This window comes from Struthio camelus, chromosome 7 (assembly GCF_040807025.1).
Source record: "Struthio camelus isolate bStrCam1 chromosome 7, bStrCam1.hap1, whole genome shotgun sequence".
In the NCBI taxonomy this organism is placed as follows: Eukaryota; Metazoa; Chordata; class Aves; order Struthioniformes; family Struthionidae; genus Struthio; species Struthio camelus.
Window position 1 is genome coordinate 9,568,836 of NC_090948.1, and position 27,957 is coordinate 9,596,792.

Consider the following 27,957-nt stretch of genomic DNA (forward strand, 5'->3'; position numbering starts at 1 on the left):
GCTCCCATATTGCCTCCTTTGCCTAACTGGAACAGCAGGTTTAGAACAGATTCTTAGTGTGTATAGATCAAATGACAACTGCCAAATGATAATTAGGAATGCAAAGGTTCTCTTAAAACAATTAATCTGGATTTTTAATCTGAGCATCTTCAGCAGCTAATCAACGTTTAACCACTGAAGTTAATTTCACATTACAGAAAATGTAATTCCAAATTCTTTTCTGTCAGCAGAGCGACTTACCTGTACACTGCCCTCCATTTGTGGGATCCCCATAGTATCCTGGCATGCATGTTTCACATTGTTTTCCTGTTGTTAAGTTTTTACACTGATCACAAACGTTACTGTTGATGCAGGTGCTGTGGCCATTACACTGGCAAGCTAGAAGATAACATTTAAAAAGCCATTACTAAACTGCTTTTGCAAATAAAATCATTTGTACATGATTACAAAGTTCGCTGCAGAAGGCAATTTTGAAGAGCTTGATCCTGACTGCTGCCCAGCATATATATTTATAGTTTGACACAGACTCTATTTAAAATAGCACTGAGACAAGACATTAATTCACAAAAGACCACAGAGGTTGAGCACCATTGTGACTGATTGAATCCAGTCCTCGTAGACTTAAAAAGCTGTCTGGTCACTAAAGAAACCTGTTAACTGGCAGTAAGTCACCAACACTAAGTGAAAATTCCCATGCCTACATGCAGTCTGCTGTGAGGTGTTACAAGGCTACGGCAATGGAGAAAATCAACAACACATACACAACCACGTATCTACTGGGGAGAGAGGCCATGCCAAAAAAAAAAAAAAATTAACCAAGAGCACTAAGGGGTTTTAACAACAGCAGGAGCACATCAGTCCCTACTCACAACGGCTGGTGAAATTAAAAGGAATTTGTTTCCCAAATGAAACAATAGTAGAAACCGCTGATCTTCTAAAACGCTTCTACTCTCTCTAGCGCTCTCCGTTTTCACTACACTCACAGAAAGTACTGGTAACTATTGCAGCAAAATCATATGAATTCTGCCAAAATATTTGATCCCTTTGTCAGGACTTGGCTAAAATAGCAAGAGACAGTATTTTTGAAAGTAGTTTTTACCTCTCTATAGAATGGGACCTGAAAACCCATAGGGCTCAACATATTAGCAATATGTCAATTACAACAGCTTGCCAAAAGTCAGATTACGTCAAAACCTTACTAGTTAGTGAAGGGTGTTTAAGACTCGGCAGAGGACAGCTATTTCAGTAAAATCATTATTTTTCTTTTTAATTTGGATTTTTAATATAAATGTCACTCTGACTGGTTCTTGTCCAGAAAAAAAGTAGTTCTCACTGCATGATTTAAAAGTTTTCAGGGCTAGTTTAGATTTAGTAACTTAATACATTTACAGTCTTTGCCAAGCTTGTCTCTGAAACCATTAAACCTTGCAAGCTTATAATTTGCTCTTGTGACGAATCACAAAAATAAACATTTTCCTCAAAACTGTAAGAAACGGACAAAATTCTGCACTTTATTCCTGAGTTTTGTGGAATTAGGATTTTTACTTTCTCCAGTTAAAAGAATTTCCTAATTTAATTTTGTGAAATATTTCATTGAGCTCCAGTCTGCATTGATTTCATTTGCATAAACTTACTTTAGGTTTGTTAAAATGTTTCTGAAGAATCAAATTGCAAGAGAATCTTATTTAATTGTAAAGGCATAGTTGTTCAGTACAAATTATTTCCTTTTCAGATTTGTTGCCTGAATCATTAATAACATTTTACAAGCTCAAGAGATAAAGTGCACAGCTCATACCACACACATAAGTTGTTGTTCTTTCAGTGCCTGTAGTTGAAAAAAAACATTTTGCTTCATTCAAAACCTGTCAGACCTTCTCACGTCATGCTATCTGTTGCATAATAGTTTTAAAAATTTAAACAGACAGAAAATGAGAGTGAATTTAAAACAGTATTTACCAATACAATTGCCCAGAGGCATTTTAAAGCCACAAAGAACCTGGATGTGAAATACAAGAAAAACTCGCATATATACAAACATGAATGGTTTATCCCATTATTTATTTTTATTTTCATCCAAATTACAAACTGTTCAGTAAGTTCATATAGATTTATTATCAACTCCATTATATTGCAAGCACATCAAATGAATGTTTTCAGATTATTAGCTGTGCCAGTATAATCCATTAAAGATGCTATTTTGTTAACAAAATGAAAACAAAAGCCTAGGAACAAAACCTACAGCCTATATCAATCAAAATAAAATTTCTTTTGACAGGAAAATTCAATTCTATGACTTACGTACAATTTGCCTCTTTTAACAAACCCATAAAATAATGTTCTTCAAAACTAAAGTGGAACCTCAGTGCAATCTTGGTCAGAATGTATAATGAATATAGGATTTTATCTATGAGGAGTAAATATTAAACAAATAAGGTGCTGAAATCTTTTAACTCAAAAATATTTGGAAAAATCAAGATATATGTCCATTACAATTTCACCAGGGACAGACACTGTGTATTCCTGTAAAAGCCTAACAATGCACTTATCACTGAAGTATCTGCATTTTAATGTTCAAATTAAGTACAGAAGTTTACAAATGATGTAACATAATGCAATATCATTCTATTTTTTTTTCCAGAAAATATTAGCAATGCTTTTTTTTTTTTTTGGTTAATGGTATTATTTGATTTAGGACAGTTATTTTTCGGTTTTAACTTACATAATTTGTCAGCTTTCACTTAGGTTTACATTTAACATCATTATTTCAAATTGTAAAAAAAAATTCTAATATCTACCCATTCATTTAAGAAGGGTCACCAACATAAAACTTTCTTTAGAGATTCTGCTCTCTAAATAATATAGTTATGCACAAAAACACACATGTATATATGCATACACACACACAAACAAAAAACAGTCTTTCTGATGAAAAGAGTAAAGCACCCAGAAGCACAAAAAAACATCTCAGCATGTATCCAAAGTTATGTTCCCAGAGATGCTCCAGCTTCCAAACTTTTCAGCAGTAGGAACACTGGCTGGAAAAAAACACTTTAGCACAACTATGCTATTCATTCTAAAAAACTCTCTTTTTCAAACTGTCTTTAAAATTGTATCATTTATTCTGTGTGGAGGCCTGTGAAACTCACCAGTATGCTTTTCACTTGGCTGCACTACTACACTGATGCACCTACACTGCTTTCAGGATCTAAGTATTTTCATACTGCACTATGTTAGGAGTCTGTACTAGCTCAGTTTGCACTAAGCTAGAGCACCTGATGTCTTGCTTATTTATCTAACGAACCTAAAAATTAAAATACTATAATCAGATCAATATGCCTCAAATTAGACTTTAGAGATTACAAAAGCATACCTTTTACCAAAAATGTCTAAAAGCTATACTAGCGGCACAGCTGACACATTTGGCAGCCTCGTGATCCATTTTCACAGCCAGCTGGACTTTATGAGCTCAGCTGGGATGCATGAAGCTCCTGCTCCTGGCCATCAGCAATTGCCTATAGATAATCTCCCTCCAACTGCACTCTCCTGTGATGGATATAGATGCTAGAAGAAAGTGAAAGCTGAAGCTGACTCACACTGTTGGACTTGAAAGAGTAGAAGAACAGAATGGATGAGAACTTGCTTACAAATAAGCAGTAGGTTTTCATTAAACTATTTGCATTAAATTTCACATACGAATCTGCACAAAAATTAAACATGTATTTACTAGATATTGAAACAAAAGAATAAACTGTTTATTTAGGAAATAATTTGGAAAAACATGTATCTTATGCAAATGCTAATTGTATTACTCAAAATAATTATGGTAACTTTGAGAGCCTAAACTCAGGAACACTTAAATCCTATACTCTGTAACTCCTATTTGATATTGTAATTTTAGGCATGCTATTCAAACAAAGAAAAGATGGAAGACAAAACAAATTGGCATATCTTACCTGGACATTGGATAAAAGACCACTCATAGCTTTTCTCTTTTGGACAAAGACTAGCATCAAGCACCATTTCACTGGAGTGCATGCCAACAGGCTTCATTGGTCCTCTCGATGATCCTTCCAAACATTGTCCTTTCCCGGTATTGCTGGGATCGTTACACCATCCACATCCAGGCTGTTCCAAACATTGCCCACAGGTCCTCAGTCCAGAGCAGTTTTGAGCTTTATTACATAAAATGCAGTATTAATGCCAGTTTTGTTTTTTTAATAAGATGCTAGGATTTTACAACAGCTGAGAAAGAAATTATTTACATTGCTGTTCCCCGGTATAAATTTAAAATTTTCAATAATATTTTAGTAAGAATATCTCCACGCTTACTTTAAAAAGTTATATTACTTCAAAGATAGCAAAGCATGAACAGGTTATACCCTAAGGCAACAAAGATTTCAGATAACCTGAGATAATGAAGCAGAAAAGCACTATTACACATTGTCATCAAATTCCATGCTGCAGTTTATATTTCCTGCTTACATATTTATAGCTTATGTGATGCATATATTTACATTTAATTTTACTCATTTAAACAGTCTTTCCAACAGGAATACTCTAGTATTCTAGATTAGGTCAATAATCTAAATAAGAAGAAAGAAAAAATTGTGACCATTCAATTTCAAACCCAGAAATGTATTTGGCATGAGTGATTCTATGATGAATCTGATATTTTGAGTATTCATCTACAGACATAACTCATTCTTGTGAAACATAACTTCTGAAACAAGACAGTATAATATATAACATTACAGCAAAGGATTGTTAAACTACAAATCATAATTCAACCCCGTTTTAATGAAACTGTCTTCAGAGTCTCTTGTCTGTTACAGTAAGTCAGTTCTTATTTACCTGCACACTAAAATCAAATACCTATTTTCCACTGTACCCTTTTTATTAAAATAGTTTCTCACAAAAACAGTCTAACTCATATTTGAACAAATTTGTTTAGAAACAATTAAAATTCATACTCTGAAGTTACTAGCATCTCTTAATAATAACGAACTACTGATTTCATACATTTAGGAATATTATTAAGAATTCACAGGCTTATACGAGCTTTTTCTGCTACGCCTAACACCTTTAAAAAATTAAATGTTATAACACAATCAAATGACCATCAGACTCATTCGAAAAACGGGTCACTGTCTCTTCTCACATCAACTTCGCAGACACTTAGAAATATGTATTTTAGAAGTATACATGAAGTTCAGGAAGCCAGAATTAGTCTAAGAAGCTTCCTTTCAAAGTGTTTTGAAATTTTCTTGTGGAAGACACTCAACAGGATACTATACTGTCATAATTAAAACCTTTAAAATATCTTGCAGAGGTCTACATGTAAAGCTAGAACAGCATGATGATTCATTTCTTTTATATTCTTCCCATTAAAAATGTAATTCTCAGGCAAATACTAGGAAAAAGATGAAGTTCAACAGGAAGTACATTTTAGTCTGTGCTAATTCATAACGCCGGCTTGAAAAGGAAGCCTTTACTGCCTTGTGAGTTATATCTGTGTATGCACACGCACACCCCCCCATACTCAAAACAATGACACTTTTATTGCAAATACTTGGCTAGTTATGTACAAACTATCTTATGTAAAATGCTTTTTATAGGAAAAGTAACAATCAATAGTAAATTTTGTAAGAGAATATACAATTTGGACAATGAACTGATGGCAAATATTCAATTATCGATAACATAAAAAGTTTTCATAATGATAACATTCAGTTCTGTATCAAAATGATTTCAGAGGGAAAAAAAAGGATTAGGTTTACCTAACAAAAAAGATCCAGAAAAGGCCATCCATAAAAGTTGCTATTTTTGAGACACATGCAGAATGAGTCAATTAGCAAAGCCTGATCACTCTCACACGTGTCTCAGAGAATGAGCAAAAAATTTTGCAGTCCATAAGGGAGACACATCCATCTAGCCATAACACAAAACCAAACAGCATTAGACTTGGACAACCATAAAGGTCGAGTCTTCCTCAGTTACTGGAGTGCTTTTAACATTTTTAAAATCTTCAACAAAAAATTTTTAACAGGAAAAAAATCATAAACAATGACAATTGTCACAGGATTTTCATATAGATTTTAAAAATCTAATTAGGAAAAAGATATGAAATATAACGGAACAAATTTTTCTATAGAAAAATCAAAAAGAAAAAAATTACGGACTAACAGATACAGAAGGTAAGGTCTACATAAGGCTGAATAATCTCATGTGAAATAATTTTAAATCAATTCAAATGTGTGTTTAGGATTCTCAAAATGACAAACTGTGAAATGATAGAGTCCTGCTAGTAAACACAACATTGCATAGTTCCTGTTAAGAACTTAAGCTAGAATTTAAAAATTATTAAATAAAATTTACTGCAAATAATGGGAGAACTTTCAGGAAAGACTCTAGACTTAAACCGACTCCTTAAAAGGATTTTTGGGTAAGCAGTGAAGCTGAGTTTGGAAACAAGGATCTAAACACAAGAAGGTGCAATCTGAACACTAGGAAACCTAAGCATGAATATAAATAGTCAAAAGAGAAGAAGGAGAATTTACAAATAAAATGACAACGAACAGCAAAAGTTTCTTTAATGATTTATATATGTGTGTGTCTCTATATGTACACGCACATGCATGTGTATGCACACACACACACCCCTCTAAAGAGAGAAAAAAAATGAGGCCACTAAAAAATAAGAACAGAGTAAAGACAATTTAAGGAACTAATTTAATCATGCAGTAAAAGACATAGATTATTAGATTAGGGGCACTTATACTGAAGTCAAATTTGTGGTTATGATTCCAGTTTGGACAATTTTATATTGACTGCCGCAGCATCTTCTTTTGGTTATCAAACGTGAACTTCTACTTGTTGAAGCGTAACTGTATACCTCATCACTTCCTAATCTAGCTTTCTTCCAACGATTCAATTAAAAAAAAAAAACCCTACTTATTAGAAGTGGCTAGCCTAACCCCACAGCTTATCCTGAAAAAATAGTGCTAAGAAGTGACAATATATCAGATACATCCCTGGCAGCGATTGCAGTGATAAGCACGGAAAACGAGGATGGTAACCTCTTAACGTGGCTCAGCTGCAGCCAGAGCACTATATCCACTAGCATTCCCTGCTGGCTAGAGGACTCGATGCTAGAACTGCAATATTTGAATCCACGTTATAAAGGTTAAGCTAAGCAGAATGGTTTCATTTTTAAGTAAAGAAATTGGCAGCAGAGTAAAGCTAGCTACCCTGACCTCAGCAATTATTAAAACTGTTTTAAATTAGTAAAAGTATTCAAAGTAAAATATTCCGGTAGTCTGAAGATATCTGCAGATTTCATGAAAACAGGCAGTCAGTATTCAGAACGAGATCTTGAAAGAACTTTAAAAACCAGGAAAGCTGCAGCATGAGCTTTTGTAATGGGAGGAAACATTTTATAAGCATCCCAAACGTGGAAAAAGGAAAAAACAAAATGGACCTCAAATGATCTTGGAAATCAAATCTAATTAACCACGTGACACAGATCAGCAGAAAACCAGGCCTTACAGTTCAGAAGCTCAATGATACAGATTTTGGGTTTTCAATACAATAGAAAAGTAGCAGACACCCAAAGACCATTCTGTAATGGCTTCCTTCCCCTTTCAGAAATGCAAAGTAGATGAGCTATGCAATTTTCAAGCTGATATTTTTACAGGTAGAAGAAAACAAATCTGATGCTTCAGTTGCACTATCTTCATGGAAGAGAAAACAGAATAAAACTGAAAATCCTCAGATATTCTGTGCAGTGGCATTGAGCTATAAAACTGAAAAGAACTTTCTCCTGAAAATGAGGAGTTATTGTTTGCAGCAGAAGGGGCTATTCAAGGAGAAACTTCTTTGCCTTGAAATGCTAGAGGTGGTCCAAAATTGTTCTACTGCCAGCAACTCAGTATAAAATTGTAGTGGATGGAAAACATGGGGAAGATCAGAATGCAACTTTTTGGCAAGTAGGTATTAAAATGACAAAATGTCATCAGTACAACAGTGTTCTTTATTTCCCTTCTAAGCTGTGAAAATAAATATAAAGTTCTCATTTTATGTGATATTTTGTCTTTTAAATCATGAATGCCTGTGTGAAGTTTCTTTTTCATTCACAGCAAAATATCCACATACTAAGATATCAGTCATGACAAAATAAAAATATACGTTTTTTTCTTTTTTTTTTTTAAAGATGTGGCTACATTCCATTCTTCAGATAAGCACAAACACTATGCCTTGACAAGAGAATGCACCTAATACCTTATTACCTCATCAACAGTCAGGATAAATCTATCTAATAGAATTTTTAAGTCATCTAGATTGAAACAATATCTGAATCATGTTTCATTTGGATATTCATTTTCTTGTTTCACATGCAAAATATTTACTGCTTTAAACTCTGAAAAAAATCTGTCATTTGTTGGACAGAAAATGAATTTTTATACAAAATTGCCCTTAACATAATACTGAATTGACATACAGCAAATCCCAGTTGGTTTATTTAATATAAAATTGTTACAGACCTGACACAAATGACAAACACATTAAAAATAATTTTTTGTATTCCCCATAAAAAGAGAATCTGCATAATGTACAAATAATACACTAACCCAAAAACAGGATTATGAAGCTCAGGCTGCCATTAGGTATGCAACGTTCAAAATCTAAGCATCATTCGTACGGTGGTCTGTCCATTTCACCTCTAAATTTTAAGTCTTACTATCTTCTGACACAATTAACTATCAACATCAAATAAAAGTTCCAATGGATTGGAATCATTTACAGGTGGAAAATATTTTATTTAAGTCTTTAAGGACAGTAATTAATGAAAATATTAAGAAGTAGTATTCTGTAGGATAACGTCATACATTTTTTTTTCCTAAATAAACCACAATTGAGACAAGAATATAAGACACAAGGCAGCCTGCTTCAGCGTCTGTATGGATTATGGCACCAATATACGCTGGAACTGCATGGCACTGAACTTAACAAAGTCTAGTTGCCATAGACTTGGGAAAAAGTAACATTGCGAATTGTACACTGAAAGACATATTAAGGATTCTTCTCCTCAAGAGTCATTGGACTGATTTCTGATAAAAAGTGCTTCCAAAAGGAAACGTTTGAGGAGCATCTTTGCTGCTTGACAAAACAAGAAATCATCTGCCTTTTATTTCAAAAGGAAGAAGTAAGCAATCTGCTAAATTAATACAACCTGACCAAGTGTCACACAGGACAAAAGTATTCTCCATCTCCTTTCATCTGCCTGATAGTCTAACAGAATTCCTGCTATTCCGTGCAGAGGGCAAACAATCTGCAAGCATTAATAATCAGCATTTGCAAATAACAAGCATGAAAAAAGGACCAATATCATTTGTTGTGCAACTGCATTACGATATTTTCACAACTATTGCTACTATTAGTAGCAGATTATTTTATCTTTGCAAGCCAGAAAAAAGGACTACTTTGAATCTTTTGATAAAAAATATCAGAATCTTAAGTCTCTAGGAATTCAGCTCATCTTTTTTAATAGCTACATTTCTGATTAGTCTAAGGCCTATATATTATTACTCTAATTTTATCAGTATTTCATTCCAATTCATAGACATCGATTGAAATTCTAATACTAGCCATGCAAAGAACCATGATATTTTTCCATATTTGAAAACAATAACCACTTTTTATTGGCTGTTTTAAAAGACTGAATATGTTCCATTACAAAATAATTGCCAGTACTTTACCTGTGTCCACATAATACATACACAGTATTGACTGCTGACATTAGTAGCTATATAAAGTCATTTATTTGAAATCTTTTTTATCTTTCGTGAATGTGCTAAATCCTATTCATATAAATGTTCTAAGTGGAAAAAAATATATAATGTGAAATTTAATTGAATAAACATTCATTAAGATACTCACGGGAACATGTGGCTGTTTGCCATTCCAGACACTGTCCATATGGGAAGGAGATTATATAGGCATTTGAGTCAACACATCGTTTTGTACTGCTGCACCACATACACTCCATACCATTACTTGTGCAGTTAGAACACGTTGTTCGCAGGGAGCATGGCTTTTTGCAGGGTCTAGCATTCTGATTGGGACTAACTGGAAAAGAGCCACAAAAAATTCTAAGTTTGAAAAAAAGTTCAATTTTTTTTTTTAATTATACGCTCTATTAGCAAAATCCTTGCTAAAATGAAAGTGATTGCTTCCTTAATTAGTTCTGAATAGTTAGTCCTGGTTTATGGTTCATGATACAAATACAATAAGCTTTTATAGAAATTACTAACACTTCTCATGAGTCATCCTGAGCCACACTATAGCTCTAAGAGTCCGTTTAAAAGTGATCATGGCAATTTTACTTACACGCTGAGACAGTAAATTTAATATTCAATGCTTGGTAATGCCAGTTTAGTTACTTGCACACACATGATATAAAATGTGTCTCAAACTTCCATAATAGGTACAGTAAAGTTCTGGTCTATTGTTCTTGTTAGTTTAATAGTGTCTAAGCAACAAATATTTTCCTTATGGTTTATTTATCCCTTAGAATTTTGCCCTATAGCATACATAAGAAAGTCACTGGCACGCAAAGGGATAACAAAACACTATTCCGTGTGCACGAGATTTTTTTCATGCAGAACTTCCATGCCCTACTCTTGAATTATTCTTTGATTTCAAATAAAACTGTAAAGTGTGCAAAAACAAGAATATAGTAATTCTTATACAGGAACACAAAAGCATAGATAGCGCTATATTTTCCACTAAACAAGGGCCTTGCAGTACGTTGGAATTAAGCCCTTATATCTACTGCTAGGTTTTTGCATACTACTTATTCACATTCAAAACCAGCCAAGTTCTCAAGACACGCAGTATCTTTGCTAATATTCCAAATCACTTAACCAAGGCTTTTCCTGGATTTGACCCACTCTACATATATTCAAGCTTTAGTTTATTATTAAGAAAAAATTGATTGAATTACTTAAGTACTCTTGTACGCCAGAAGTACTTCAGCTTCTGCAGTCTCTGGAACAATTCGAGTACACAAACACACAAACACACAAACACACACACACACACACACACAAACACACACACACACACACACAGACATCGGTAACAGATGCACATAATGTTGATGTAATTGAAAAATAATGCATTATAAAAACGTGTCATTTGTGTTCCACCTAGCATATTCTTAACATTCTGAGATCTGTCTTACATTGTGGATGTATCCTTTACTCTCCCGAGAAACATCTGATAAATGAGTACATCTATTAACTTTGCAACACTGTGAAAGATGAAATAAAAAGGAAATACAGATGGCAGTAACCACAACTGTACAATATTTACTTTGTGATCGTATTACTATTTGGAATTATTTATAAGAAAATAACAGGTTGGTGAGATTATGCTTTAGCTATGCAAGTAAACAATTCCAACTGAACCTCACAGCAAAGACATCAGATAGAAGGCAATGGTCTCAACTTACAGCACAGCAACCTAACTGTTTTCCAGGTTTGCATAGACAACAGACAAAAATTTTGAAAAGGGAAGGGGAAATTTAAAGACCTTCATGTGGTCAGCCTCGCAGCTATGAAGAGTATCATGGGACAACTAGAACATGAAAATGGTACTTTTGAAAGTATAACCTGTTATGACAGGCCTACTATCACGGATTGATCAGAGTTGAGATTTACTTCTCATCAGCAAATGAAATAAGGCAGATAAAAAGAGAATAGGCTGTAAGAAACTCTGAGAAGGCAAAGTTTTATAAAATTCTTAAAAATAATAACCAGATGTCCCTTGTATTTGCAGTCTGGACTATGAGCAAACCCTTTAAAAGCTCTAGCAACACACTTTGGTGACCTAACAGATAATGGAGCTTAAACGGACCCCTGGTGGGTCCATGTACAATATGAAGTAGATCTGATAGCACTAGAATCTAGCTCCCAATTACACAGCATATTTAGCCTCCTATGCAGGACTGCTCATAGTGTCCCTGAGTGATGACTGCTCTAGCAGCCGTCACTGGTTACCAACTCAGACCTCGGGGACTCATAAAAGGGGCATGCACTGCCGGGCTGTTTAAAGGAGTCACTCTTTATGAAGGATGGCAGTCTCCTGTGGATTTGGGTGGTTTTCTTGATTTTGTTTTTTCCCATTCTTGAAAAGAGAGGCTGATATTACATTCAGCTAACATAGTAGCTTAAGTTGATTTAGTAATTTTAAGAGAAGGAAAGAAGAAAACTGGAGAGATTACATAGGGTTTGCTCCCACTTCTTTCTTCAGTCTCTGATACTTGGTAGCAGCCCATAAACATTAAGCTTCTTTAAGGAAAACATAGCATCATGGTTGGGGGGGGAATGAGAGCCCACCTGGATCACAATTACTCCCTTTTGAAAGCAATCGCTGATCTCTATCTGCAGATTATCATAACATCACAGTGTATTGTTACTAATCATATTACATAATCGGGTTTTTCTTCCTGTTTATAAAAGTAAGGGCGAAAAATATTAAGTTTTAACTGCACTTAGGTAGATGTTAGTAATATTCTTGCATTTCTTAGCCCCCTTTAGATACTATTTTGAACACTGCTTCCATGAAAACGTCACCATAAAACCTAACATAAGGATGTGTGCTTATACATATATATATATACACACACATATATGTAGGCACATACATAACTATATCTATATTTAATTATGTATATACACACACAAATACACAAGCATTTATAAAAATATTACTCAGTGTGTTAGCCTACATAGAACTTTTACTTCTGAAAGCACTTTTCAACTTTTGGGTGTAATAATTATGTAGGTATTATCAGCTCCATTTCGGGGTTAAGGAAAACAATTTAAGGTCATCAAATTAGTTGCCAAAGACCACTAGCAGCAAATTTACATTTACTCTAAAGGGATCATGTTTAAACTATGTGACTCAAGTCACCAGATTACATAACTTTCTTTTCACATTAGTTTAAACTAGAATTACTTGTACCTTCATAATTCTAGTCTGAAAACTGAAAGAAAAACTCTCCCTAATTCAAGGAACTTTTCAAGTAAGTACGTAACAGAAGCTTAGAGTAAGCATAGTGTCAAGTAAGACTCTGGAAATTCCACAAAATAGTGTGTACTCTTCTGTACTCTTCAACATCATTTACTTAAATCATCAACGAAAGAGCAGGCCTGTTGAAGATAATGGGAATACCTGCATGATTACAGTTAGTTCTGGACAATCTTTCGTAATGTTGGAATGTCGTGAGTCAGACAAAATCATGAACTGCAATCTATTTAATCTTCAATTATATTCTCAGAGAAAGTGAAGTCACACCATTTTGGTGTGTTTATTAATCCAGATCTGCCCCTGAGATATAAACTGCAAATTACACCACAGATAGGATAGCTGCACTGGGAAGACCCTTTGGTGTGACCGAGTATAACCAGTTTTATGTTTTATGATGTGATGAAATTCAGCCTGTAATTTTCAGCATCCCTCCTTTAATGCAAGAATGGTACAGCTAAAAGGTAGCACAATAAGATTCTTAGCTTTCAGACAAAGAACTTTTGGTAGACAACAGTGGACCATCTCACTGAAGTATGCCAGTTAGTCACCTCTTTTCCACTTTCTCAGTAAAGCACTGAAAAGTGTCAAATCAATATCTGCCACAGTAATCTTTACACATCATCAAACCAAAAAGATGGAAAGAATTTCAGTTTTGTCAGTCTTCCAGATTGTAAAAATGTTCACTGATGTTCAGTGAGATTCAGAAAGACGACTTGTTTTTGCAGCATCAGCCTTGTTGACCATCTCCACAGAATCTTTCACGCTGGAGTCACTGATGTCACTGACAACTACTGACTTCAAACCAAACTACAAGACTTCTGGTAAAATGTAGACTAAGCCATGTAAGCTAACTAATAAATAAATATTTGCTGCTTTAAGAATATGATTTGTTTTCTAGATTAAAAGTTCCATATTTTTCAAGAAATAAAGCAAAACTTATTTTTCTAATTTAATCCAAATTGTACAAAATCCCTTTTAGCCAGATGAAAATCCAAACAGCTGGCTAATCACGATAGTAACAATAAGTGGCTAAGAAAGATTGCTTACCAACAGGTTTTTCACAGACAAGACCATCTGCCATCGCAGTACATGGATTCGCTTTCAGACCTGCCACCTCTGCTCTTTCCAGGTATGCACAGAAGCCAGAGTCGTTTGGCTCTCCAGGAAGCCACTGCAGAGTCGTATTTGTAAAAGGAGACATGTCATCCCATCCCCAGTACGAGATGTTGATCTTCCGTAAACCTACCCAAGGTGAAATTTTCTACGAAACAGAACAAAACAAACATAAGAGAATTAATTAATTGCCTTTTCTTTTTTGTTAAAACATTTCAAATAGCCTAAAAGGAAACGTTTCAGTTTTTGAGAGAATTAGCAACACTTTCCCCTTATCTCATCAGTTATTGTCCATATAGTTTTTATCTTAATTGTTCTATCTTGCTGAAAACCAAAAAAAAGTATGCTCAGCTCTATTTAAAATATGTCTGTTTTGATCAGTTAAAGTCAATTCTGACTCATATTAATTGATAAAGAGCTAGAAACCTGACAGAACGCTCATAATGAAATTGTGTTATTTCCAATAGTTGCTGTATAGATTACTAATTGCAGGCCAACAAGGGTAACATAAATACGGAAGTTCACAGCAGCACATCACAGAAATCAAAGCTCAGAATAAACAGGACAAATATTCCATCCTCTAAAATCTGTATTAGCAATACTTATCAAAATACACTGGCAACTGAGAGGCATAGATGAAACGCTTGCACAATCACAATTCCAATGCCAGTAAATATACATAGGATGTGCCATTACTATTGATTTAAAGCTACAAATAACCCGTTTAGCAAATTAAAAAAACATTAATTCTCAAAAAATAGCTAGGATGTACCAGTAAAACTGCATCACACAAATTCCCCCCTTTTTTTATCATTTCATCTTATTTTTACAATTACCTAGAGAAAAGCAGATTTTGAGAAACAAAGTCTTTTGCCTGTGCCTGTTTTAAATCTAAATACACTTCTTGCTCCTATCACTGTAGAATCTCAAGATGCTGAAAATTAACATTTTGCCTACATAATCTCTGTGCATAGGCAGTTTTTATTAACTCCAGTTCAAATCTAGGGAACAGAGATACAGAGATACTGTGGTCTGTAATGGGGTGGGAGGTGGGGGTGATATCAGACAGCCAAGTAACACAGCTATTCGGACCATGCAAATGACAGATGCTGTCAGCTCCAAAGTAGGGATGTTGATCTGCTTGTGAATTAGGTGTTCAACAGATCTAATTTACAGCCCAAAGCTTTGAGGTAAATTAGCCATAATACAACTAAAGAGAACCTGAAGTATACGGCAAGAGCCATGAGGTTTTTCCACAAGTGAATCAGAAGTCTGCCATCCTCTCTCAGAAAGGTCTTTCATCCTTGATCTCACGTCTTTGGCCAGCCAGGTTTAATCCAGGGCTTAAAATCTTTCAGAGACCTCAGCATGGTTTATCTAGAAATCTCTAATAGTGCCAAACCTTGCACCTTAATTAATACTTCTTTACTACTTTGATCTAACAAACAGACAAATAAGAACAATCCTGTATTACAGCCTCTGTTTTCATTTTGGAGATTCATATCTCCCATGCTGTATAAAAATTCTACCCTGATTAGGTCATTTCTTTAAACATATTCCAATATTCACAAAACGTTGTTATTTGTTTCTTGAATTATAATAAGATATTATACTTTTAAAAAGGAATTTATTAGAAATAATGATGATCTGCTAAGATGCACTCAGTAATCGTAAATAGTTATCCTTTATTAATAATGTGTGATTAAAAACATACCAAATTATTTCTTGATCTAGTGGAACTCAGGATAGACTGGGCTAGATTTATTGGTTTTGTTTTTATTTTTTACTATATTATTTGCATGGCTTTCAACAGATATCTTAATTACACTTCTGGTAGGATAGCATTATGATTATTCTTATTGAAAAAAATCAAAATTTGTTAAATTAAGTTTAGAAGTATTAAGATTTAGTGTAGTAAGAGTGCTGCGCTCCTGCTTAGAATGTTTTTGAGTTAATAAAGAACATACAAGCAGATATACACATATACACAGGGGCATCCTTTTCTGGTCATTGCCAACTATCAGGCTCCCAGAGACAGAGTTTAAGTTTAAATATTTACAGAAACAAAATGCAATACCATTATGAATTGTATTAGACAAACATATTTCAAAAGAATTCTTATTTTATCTAAATTTGAACAGTTTAAAGAGCAAATATCTAAAATTAGCGATGTGAAAATTATATGGAACACTGTATCTTTTAATTTTTACCATTTTTATACATGAACAATGTATTTTCCAGATCAGTTTAAGAACCATTCCAAGTAAAGGTTTAGAACAGCATGTTGCATATTGAATGCTGTACATAACAAACTCTTTTTAATCCATTATTTTTATCATTTAAAATATTTCTTACATATAAAATATATTGCAGCCTAGAAAAATATATATAGATATAGCTATATATATTTTCAGTTATTGCTGATCCTTACATTGGACCTGAACACACTGACACTTGTGCAATCATTCCTGTTTGCCCAGCTCACTGGAAAAACACAGCAAGCCTAAACAGTTTCTTGGCATATAGGAGCAAATGCAATCCTAATATGTCTCTAGTAATTGTATATGAACTATAATAAACTTTGGGTATTTACATGTACGCACCTTTATTTAACTATGTATATTTATTCAACTGATATTTTGCATGATGGTCTAAAAAGAAAGATATGTCAAGGTTTATAAGGAGAAGCAATAACATCTATTAGATCAAATCATATTTTCCAGCTATATCTGTTGGACTAATAAAATATATTACCTTTACTTGCAAACCTTCTCCTATCTATTTAAGCATTATTAATGCAAAGTGAATTCATAATTTCACTCAAACAAAACGTGTCATACAAATACGCATAATTCATACATTAGCTGTATTTTTTAACCAACCATGAAAAATATCTGTTGAAATTACTGAAACTTTTCAGCATAATGCTAAAAAATCTCCAATGTATCTTCATGGTTTCTGTAACATACAAGGAAACCAAACAGTAAAAGCCTTTGCCCAAAAATTCATCTTACATTCACAAGACTTAATATAAAGGTGCAATGTGCAATCTGTGTAAGAACCCCAGCAATGCCCTTTGTGGATCCTAAATCTGTATCTAATCAGAGCAGTCCTCATCTTCTTCCCCTGCCTCATAAGCCCCCAACTGAAATATGAAGGGTTAATAATTTTACTTCAGAAGTACAATTGGTAATTACTTTAAAAAAAAAAAAAAAAGTAGGAAAATTGGTATTCCTGAACTCCCAAAAAGAGCCTCTCTATATCCTCTCTCTGTTCTCTTCTACCATTTGGGAGTATAGTCAAACAAAAAATGCTATAGCATCTAGCAGACAGAGGAGCAGGAACAGCTTTAAATAAATCAGAAAATGACAAAAATTTTCTGTTCCATAAGCAGTCATACACCCTGGGAAACTCTCAAATACCAACAAGAAAATCGAGCAAAAACGTCAGCTCTCACTCTCTCATGTTTTACTTCTGTACTGGCTTTGGAACTGCACTGCTACTTCAGGTGACCAGTTTCAGAGGTGTCTGTGTGGGCTCTCAGGTTCTGGATACTAGGAAGAATATGACACAAGCAGTAAAACTGCAACTTAGATGTCTCGGACAGTGGAAGCTAATACATTAGTGACCCTGCTTGTTGTTTAGTTGCCTAGATTGCTGTAGACGTTTGTGATTCATATGCAGTAGAAAACCTTAGATATTTATGTAGAATACCGAGCATGCACACCAGACACGTTTAAAACTGTCAGGAGCTTATGCAAGATGAATTGATGACCAGTACATACCTAAATCAACCCTAAATGTCTACTTTGGGGTATAGGAATTCTAGCCAAGAGAACACTCAACAGAGTACTGACTGATGGCACTGCCAAATAATTTGGCCTGCGCACCAGTATAAAGAAAACAGAGAACCTACTCCAGCTATGATGAAAGCACATCAGGCTGATGATGAAAACTGACTGGGCAGTACCGTAATTTGGAAAGAAATTCTTCCATTCTAGTAGCAGAGTGTCTCAGAACCCCTTAACTGATGACAAAGTCACAGGAAGGATGAGGAAAGCCAGAGCAACCTTAGGAGATAAAAGCAGCATCTCTGAAGTGAACAGCTTCAACTAAAAATAATGCATAGCATACAACTGTCATCATCAGTCTTAATAGCTGCAGTATCTGAACAATTTATAGTCACCAAGTCATACATCTCAAATTCTATATGTACCATCTTCGGCTCTTTGCTGGCATGAAATATCAAAACACAAACCTGAGCACTGATTAGCATGCTATCAAGCACACACCATCAAAGCAATCCCTTGCATGCTCGCTCATGCTGCTCTGGGCACATGGTTAGGATGCCAAAAACAGATTATCTAAAGCATTTTTTATAATGTTTGATTAAAACATGGTAAATAGCTGACAAGTAAGCCACCAGAACGCTCCAAGGACATGCCTAAAGCAAATATTCAATTATGTGGCATTAATTCCACAACGTGGGAGACTACAGCTGAAGACGACTGGTAATGGCAGAGCTAATGAGCTGGTATCACCAGGGTTTCTCAGCAAAAATGACTGCCACTGTGCCGCACAAAAGCCAACAGAGGAAAATATATAGTGCATAGAGAACTCAGGAAATTCTACCAGTGGCACCTGCAGCCACCACTGTGCTGTGACAAACTAATCAAACTAATTTCTCCCCAAAGAAACCATAAGAACTAACCCTTATCTGTCAAACTGATGACATGTTCAGTCATTATAGTGAAGAGTCACAAAGTACTTGAAGCAACTGAAGGACTGGATGGCAACCCAGTTTCTTCTTCAGTCTTAAGAAATAAACAGAAGTAAACGTCCTTCACTTGAACTCTATGGCTGCTTGATTGAATTCAAAATGGATGTAGGAAACCGATTCCTTTACTTGAATGTCTTGCCCAAGATGCTCCTGAAGAGGAACAGATAGCAGTGTTCACTATAGCCAGAACTCACGGATGTCAGATTCCAGTTTTCAGACTTCTTGAAAAAAATATTATCAGAGTGGGTGAAAAATACAGTAAAAATCAACTTTTCACTTCACAGAAACACTTGCTGATATGAACTCAGTCTCTAATATATCTAGACTCTTCTTCTCAGGGACTGCTTCCATGGCAAACCAGGTGATCTTTGCTCATTATATAAGTGTGAAGAAAGTTCTCAGGGAGTCCTATTGATTTTCTTGAGGCCTTGATGAATACATCAAGATATCCAAAATCACAACCAAGAAACACATCTATCATGGCTGCATTTGCCATTTAGTAAGCTGCTCTGATTAAGAGTTAAAAGGCAGCCTGCAACTATGTAATCAGAATCAGTTGCTATTCTACTTGAAGAAGAAAAGCTCCAATACGCATGCAAACACATACACGTGCAAGAACTTTTCAATAAACAATGATGTGACCCAGTTCAGGAAACTAATCTAGTTCAAGATACTTTTGTCGTACAGTCCTGGGTTGTTCTGCAGCTTACCTTTTTACTAGGGAGACAGACGATGGGCGACTGGAAAAGTACTCAGATTTTTTTTTCTAAAAATGACTTCACTGCGTCTATCTCACATTTTCAAGCTGACTATTTTGGTATCTAAAGTGTGTCACTGTTTTCCTGGCTGCTTTAAAGAAGTCCACTCTTGTTGGAATTGCCAGTTCACTGGAGACAGAAGTAAGCGGTAATTCCAAAAGTACATGCCTCCTCCCATCGTCTTATCATTACTGCAACTTTCTTTTAATGTCAAATACTTTATCATGATGTGTTGCAATAGAAAGGAGGCAAAAAACATGCCTGAGCTTCAGAGGACATCTGGAGGCCTTTACTAAGCTCTAAGCTCAGCAGGACCCATTACAGCTCTTGCATCCTAAGAGAACCTATTTGGTTTCAGAAAGGCTGATAACCTTCTGCTAGTTACTCTCTGTCAGAGCTAGTTCCTCCTGATTCCTCAAAGAGAGAGGAAAGGAAGGGAGCACTTGCTGTCTCCAGCGAAGGTGCAACACTTTCTTGAAGCAAAGTCCACTGTAATACCCTAACTTACAGGAAAAAACAACGGACAATCTAGTTCAACTTTGGAGTTTACCTACCTTCACTCCTTTAGAAACCAAAAAAATAATATAGGGATTCCATCTTACAGCTGCCAGTACTAAGAAACTCCGTAAAAATCATGGTCATTTGGAGGTAACAAAGTGCTATAGGGCATGCAGCGTGAAAGTACACATTGGTATTCAGAAAGATTTCAGTCTCACAGAGAGGTAGCATACAAGGGGGCTGTCCCCTCAGAAATTATAAACATATGGACAAGCATTCAAAGACAGACCAGTGAGTTTCAGTGGTACAGTGCATACTTTCACTGATACAATCATACAGACACAGACAGGCCAGGAAAATATATTGCTCATGTTCTATTAATATCAAGCTCTACAACTTTACCTTTATTAAGGAAAAATGAGATAGGTAGTATCAACAATTTCTTTGTTGACGTTATAAAACAAAAATTATTTCAATTGAAATTATTTTCTAGCTAGCAGAAGTTTTGTTTCATAAATATTTTCTTAAACAGTAAAAAAAAAAACTCTTAGTAATTGGAATTATTTAGTAATTAAAATAAAAGCATTTTATATTTTTATACAGTAGCCATCACAATACTTCTTTATTTGATGTCTTCACTTGCCTAATACTTGGCCCTTACTACCTGCTAACGGTTGCTATTAATAAGTAATGGGAAAGTTTCCATTTTCCATAGACAATAGACCAACCATTTGCTTTGAATCATAACGTGACTCTTTTAGCCAAGGTTCACAACTGTATCTAGGGAACAATCTTCCATTTATGCCTCTAAAATTTGTAACTTTAAAATACCGTTATCATTTTAAACAATGATTTACCATTATTTTGGACATCAATGTCGAACATTTGTTCTATTGTTGTAAAAACATAAAGAGCTAAATGCTGTATTTCATCTACGTTGTGATACATCCACAGAAAGTCTCCAAAACAAACGATAGCTTTGTGACTGTATAATACAGATAATTACTCTTCACAGGCTTTAGAAATGGTTTCTATTACATTACAGATTTCTATGTGAAACAGAGTAGTTTATAAAATTTTGCCTTAATTAATTTTCCTTCATGTGGGAAAAGGAAAAGATAGGGAGGAAGCAGTGGCCCATGGGAACAAATATGAATTGTAATCTCTTTTTCTCTTTTTATACAATATGTATAGGCCAGAATTTCTTTAAAAGTCATTATGGAACATAGGTGCTTGTACTTTTCAATTTGAGACAATTTTTTCTGGAATATTGTCACTCACCATGTTCTGAAAAATAATATCTATCTTCAAATGATTCAGTGGAGAATTTTTAAAAAACAAAGCTCCAAAATATACATATGAAAATCCTGGTTATACATTATCTGCAACTCATTTTAAAGTATTATCAACAACAACCAAGCTTTCTCCAAGAGTATTCCAGGAAGTATTCCCAGTTAAGAACAACAACGAGGAGGAGGAGGAGGAGAAAACATGCAGAAATTAAAGTAAAATTTTACAATGAAACAAAACCAATGCAATATACTGCTGTGCTCTCATCTGACTTAAGAAAGCTTGCAATGGGCCGTACAAAATATTAACCTTGCCCTGGACCTGCCCATGCAGTCAAACATGTCTTAAGAGCTATTGCGTAGCTTTATTCCATCCACTACGTGATCTAAGATCTGGAACTCTTTAAAACATGTTTTTCATGTTTTCTTTCTAGGCCAGTATTTAAAACATATAGCTAGTCTTAGCACGCAATATACTGGTGCTTGAAATCCAACTGGTCAAGGTTTAACCATTTTAATAGAATAATCTTTTATACCACTGATAATAAGTTGGCAAAAACCCTTCTAAGTGAGTAAACCACACTAATAGTACTTAGAGAACATTTAGGAATTATTAAAAATCAAAGATAAATTGCTGAGAGGGCTTTAATTTCATGTGACAGAAGATCAAAATGATGCATACTAATAGAACGTCTCCTGTTATTCTGTATGCAGTTACATCTACGGTCCTACTTGGCTAAAAGTTTGCCTTAAGGTCAACCACTACAGGAATTATTTAAACATCAATGATCAATAACTTCCAAAAAGTGCCCTTGTCTTATTCTAAATCATCAAATTTTAAGTAGTAATAATTATCTTTTAAGTACTGTAATTACAGAATTGTGTTAGAGAGGAAGATTGAGCAACCTTAACTAAAAAGCTGATACTTGGTGTTAATTCCAATATTTACTCATGGAAAATTTAAGTCAGGCTAAGTTGCTCTGAGATCTACAGGAAATATCATCATTTATCGTCACGAGACATTTTTCAGACACTACTGATGCCTCAGCACAAATTTAATGAGGACTGAATAATTTGCAGATGAGTGAAGTGAGCAAGTTTGCCTTTACTGAATAGCCAGTTACTGTTGAGGCTCATCATTCTCCTCTGTTTGATAACTATGCAAATTGCTGAAGAATCATATCTCTCTTTCAGAAATTTTTCCCTATATTTGTTTAAATTCCTTTCTTTTTCACATTTTAAATAGCTTTAAATGTGTCTTACTGCATATTTCTGACTCGTTTTCTGATGTGTTTGTCACAATAGTATCTTACTACCAAACCCCAATGAACTTTTCAAGAACCATTTAAACATCTTATACACATTAACCATGTAAACATTAGACACATTAGCCATTTAAACATTAGACACAAATGAAATGATGAAATCCAAATGTAACTACTAGTGGAGGTGATGTATTAAGTCATAACAATACTTAATTCTGCTGCTGCTTTCATATTTCCTTGTTGTGGAGCCGGTAATGAAAAGCTATGTAAAACTGGGCAACTTGAGATAGCTGCAGCGTTTCCAATTTCCAGTTACAGAAAAGAATAAAAGTAATTATTCCTGTGGAGTTTCAATTTAAATATCCTCTTCATAGAGGCCAGTCTTCTGGAAACCCAGGTTCTTTTCCCTGTCATCCAAAGCGAGTCAAGCCCTCACTTCCTGAACATAGGAAAACAGCTAAATAGCTGAAATACAGCAATAAAGTGGGACTGCGAGAAACTGTAATAGAAAGACTAATTCAGAAAAAAAGGAGATGTCAGCTTCACAACAACCAAACATGAGAACCTTAGATAAAAACGTGAAAACTAATCTTTTGCCATTAAGGCATACAGTCCTCCGGGAATACTTTGCGCTGACAGCGGAGAATGGTATGATGCAAAACTCTAATTAACTACGACTATCACTAAAGGATGCTTAACTCCGAAAATAGTGAGTTAAAGGAAAAGCTGCAAGCAGTTATATAATGAAACACATTGTTCAAAATTTTTCTCGTCTTTCTTTTTGCCTACTGTAACAAAATTAAATCTTCTCAGAATTTATTGTACCATGGCAAGGAAATTTTTATTTGGAGTTAAATCCCACAGTTGTGAGCAAACTCCCAAGAGAAGTAATTGCATTTTTAAATGAGCATACAAATCTGAATATTAGTAGGACATATCAATTAACCTTATATTGTAGAAGCTATTAATTAACCTTATATTGCTACTGTTTTATCCTGCATTGCAGAAAAATTCAAATCTTCCCTTTCACAATATTTTGCTGACTCGGTCAAATAAAAAATATCGAGCTTTTTTTTTGCCTTGGTATGGGAACAAGCAGTCTATTCATTTTATTTACTTTGGCATTCCCTTAATAAATTTAATTTATTTTCAGTGAAAAAGACATATTAGGTGTTAAATTATTGGGGATAATTTCAGAACATACATGCAAATACAACAGTGCCTTGACTTCACACCACAAATTTCTTCATTTAGTTCCCTTCTTTAGTACCAAATGAACATTCTCCTTATCTTTTTAAAAGGAGACATTCAATTGATTCCCAAGTTAGTATTGGAATTAAGAGAAAACATTGATACACAATGAGTTTTGAACGGGCTGTGGAGAAAGCAGCTGCCTCCTTTCTCTGAATCACTCGAAAGTATTAATGTTTTGTATTATTCTAAACCTGATGAAGAAATGGTCCTAAATTTGCCCCAAAACAAGGACTTTGTATATTCGAAAATTATCTACAAAGTCCCACATTGTTTCTATAAACAACAAATAATTTCTAAGCCCATCCAGACTGTACTGTATATTGATACTATTTTAATGGTCTGTAACACACACAACAGCTGTCAAAGTTTTTTTTCTTTTCTCAGTACAAGAATATTAAATGAAGTGGAGATAAAAATAGACCCATACTCTTATTTCCAAATGTTATTCTGACACATCTACTAATTCTAAAAGCTTTCGTTTCATGTGGGAAAAAGATTTTAAAGCCTTTGATATTAATCACAGAAGTCAAACTCCAGCATAGATACTTCAGATTCAGATTAAGGCACAGTTTACACCTTAGAGCTTTTCTAACTACATTTGTGAACTTCACAACGCTAATCTGTAACAAAGCAAGCCATCTAAAATGAAATCACACCCCCTAAGTCATTATGATTGCAGTTTGAGAGGAAAAGGTAGACAAGAGAAAAACAAGCAAAATTTCAGAGAGCCTCTGTGACACCTGATAACACCTTTAGGCTGTCTCATAAATGCAACGGGACAGATGCATAGGAATGAAAGAAATTTTTTCTTAACTAACCGAAAAACAGCATAGATCATAGCAACAATTCATTAGACATTCTGATAACTACATGACATGAACTACATTTAATCCAAGATATGCTTTTAAAGTGCATGCATTTGTCTACCATTGTATAAACTGCATGCAGAATATCTCAAATGTATAGCATTACAGTGATTCAGGACATACTTCATTTAAATAAAGACATGCTAAGCAGGATGTCACCTTGTAGAAGCTCTAAGCTTTGAAACACAACACAAGTCTAGCTTCTGAATACAATCACTTCTCATCTGTATCTCAAGCCAGTCAGATAACTGCCATATCAATACTCTGTCACAGGCTCTTAGATCTGAGGGTGTCCTGTGGGGTACTTTTACAGGGTTCAGGAAAAATAAATAAATAAATAAATGAAGCAAAGTAAATAAGTAGAGAAATCATTGCCATTTGTGATTCTGCTATTTCCATTTCAATGGAAAGATTATCTCGTGTCAAAAAGCGGACAAAATGGATTTTGTCCCAAGGTTGCAGAAAGTACAATATCCAAAGAGATTTTCTGACACAGAAGGACTACTTCTCTGTCCTTTATTAGCAAATAATAGAAAATATAGGTGCTTCTAGCAAAACAAATAATTTTGCTCTGTCCGAGTCCTACATTAATTGAAAAAAATCCCTAGATGTACAACCTGCATTTGCACATCCTTCTTGAAAAGGAACACTAGAAAAGATAGCACAGAATATTGTGATTCACAGTTTATGTCCTTAAATTTTGCATTCGATATTAGCGTACCACAAAGGTAATCTTACACTGCTATTTTTTGCAGCCGTCTTGATTTATTTGCAACATGACATAAAAACTTTGCAAATCATCTACCGGCTTGACATAAATTTTAATTATTACTCACAATTGTCTTCTCTTATCCTGTGACTGTAAAGCTAAGCTAAGCTACTTAAAAATTTGTTTTTGTTCTACAATCAAGGAAACGCTGCATGTTCCAAACCTGAAAGTTACACTTTAAAATGTTGGTTACTAATATGAACCGATTTTCTTGTAATGGATTCTTATTCTATTAAGACATTCTGTCTGTGTGTACATTGTGGGGCCTGACACCTTTTGAACACGCATGCATGCGCTACGGGGACATGTATCAGTGATGTGGGTAGGGTTTCCACCAGTTTAAACAACACAGCAATCAAAATCTGAACGCTTAACTGCTAAAAAAACTGAAGCTGACCACCCTTGAACAGGTAATTACAACACTGTGCTACAGTTAACAAATCAATATAGATAATATTCCCGAAGAATCTCCTGATGACAGCTGTACTTGTCAGAGGCACTTGCGAGTTTTTAACCCTCTCCCTCACTCCCTCCCCTACTGCTATCAGAGAGCTCCTGTCTAATCCCCTCCATTATAGGGGCTGATATAATTCAAAGCAAGTTATTTTCTATGCATCCTCTACCTGACTGAAAGTACTTGTTTTTTTTAATCCATGGCCCTTCAGCTAACAGACTTCCATTCACAGTAGAAATGAACTGGGTCTATTTTATATATAAATATATAGATACACACATACACACACATGTATGCATGCATACGCACATACATATGTACCTGTGGACATATGGTGGTGGACATTGCGCTGAACCGCAAATAACATTAACTAAACATAAAAACTTGCAGTGGAAATTGCAGAACATTCAAATGGAAAAAACGTCTGGGGCTCCAAAAGGCTTTAAGTTTCTTGAAATCAGTTCCTATCCTGTCTAAATCAGCTCCTATCTACTCATAAGACATTGCAGCCACAACAAATAATACCCCATTGTCAATCACATCAAAGACAACGGACAGATCTAACAATTCCAGTATGGATATGTTGCTCTCAGTCATAAAGTGCCATTACGACTGCAGTACACTGGCTTTAAAGACCCACTTTAAAATTAGGAAATGTTTTCTTTAGGGTATTGGACAAAACTTTGCTGTACCTATCATATATTTTTTTAGCAACTCTCCCCAAATCGGGTCGTGAGAAGCATCTATTTCACTAGTGATAAAAACACAAGTTGCAATTTTAAGATGACAGTCCTTGTCACTCACTTCTAGAGATTTTGGTCTGCTACATTCATGACAACGGTCTTCACCCCTTTTCAGGCAGGTGAGTTTATCCCTACTTTTTTTTTTTTAAATCTGCAATCATACCACTAATGGCAAGGTCTACACCTCTCATTTCTAGCTATTACCAAAGAGAAGAGAATGCAGTTCCCTTACATAGCTGCAATTTCAACAAGTGTTCCTTAAGAAAACTTGAAGAAAATGCCTCTCCCCTTTTTTTAAAAAGCATCACATAAAATTGTCTGTAGCATGAGCACAGGAAGTTCCATTTTAAAATCAGCAATTTGAAACAGAAAGGAAAGTCTTATCATGTCATATGAGCAGTTAATTCAATTTTCTGTAGATTAGCCAACTTATTCACCACCCAAAAACAATCCTGTAAGCAGTTTAACATACTAATGTGAAAGCAAGGAAATTTTTCTTCCTTATAGTGAAAATTATTTTGTCTTGTTTTCATTCCTTCTGTCACAGTGTGTTGGAAAAGCACTGGCATTTCCAAAATCAGTGTTCCAGACATTCTCTTGTTTCATCTCTTAAAAGTAATCTGTAAACAGTAACCTGTAAGTGTTAAATCAGTAGGGAGAAACGTCTGAGAATTGCTGTATCTTTAACCTTAGATGGGAGGTTTCTGTAATACCTTCTACATTACTGATATCAGAGATGTTTGCCAGCACATTACATATTTTAAACTCTTCATGATGGTATTCATTTTCCTCTGTTTCTTTGGACAAACCCTTAAAACAGGTTCCTCACAGCAAATTTAATTCACATAAGCATGAATTACAGTTATTAAAGTTACCTGAAGTGTATACTTCTGTATTTCATCCAGAACAAATTCCACTTCTTTTGAGGTTGTTAACGAGGCAAGATTCCCACTTAAATTGTAGCAATATAGTTTGGCATTGTCATAGCTTTCACGACTAGAATTTATGCGGAGGCAGGCATCTCCAATATGACTCCATCCTTCCCCACACAGATGAGCTAGTATAAAAAGTATATG

The 27,957-nt window shown here is 34.8% G+C and overlaps 1 protein-coding gene across 4 annotated transcripts in view; it reads right to left on the reverse strand.

Annotated features, from left to right (window-relative positions):
- Positions 1–27,957, reverse strand: part of ATRNL1 (attractin like 1) — a 542,042-nt gene that overhangs the window by 386,743 nt on the left and 127,342 nt on the right. For all 4 annotated transcript variants that reach the window (XM_068951630.1, XM_068951631.1, XM_068951632.1 and 1 more), the window contains exons 16-20: positions 27,757–27,938; positions 14,140–14,353; positions 9,937–10,125; positions 3,954–4,172; positions 241–378 (exon numbers count right to left, since the gene is read on the reverse strand). In XM_068951630.1, the coding sequence (XP_068807731.1) occupies positions 241–378; positions 3,954–4,172; positions 9,937–10,125; positions 14,140–14,353; positions 27,757–27,938 (942 nt within the window). The remainder of the gene's footprint in view (positions 1–240; positions 379–3,953; positions 4,173–9,936; positions 10,126–14,139; positions 14,354–27,756; positions 27,939–27,957) is intronic.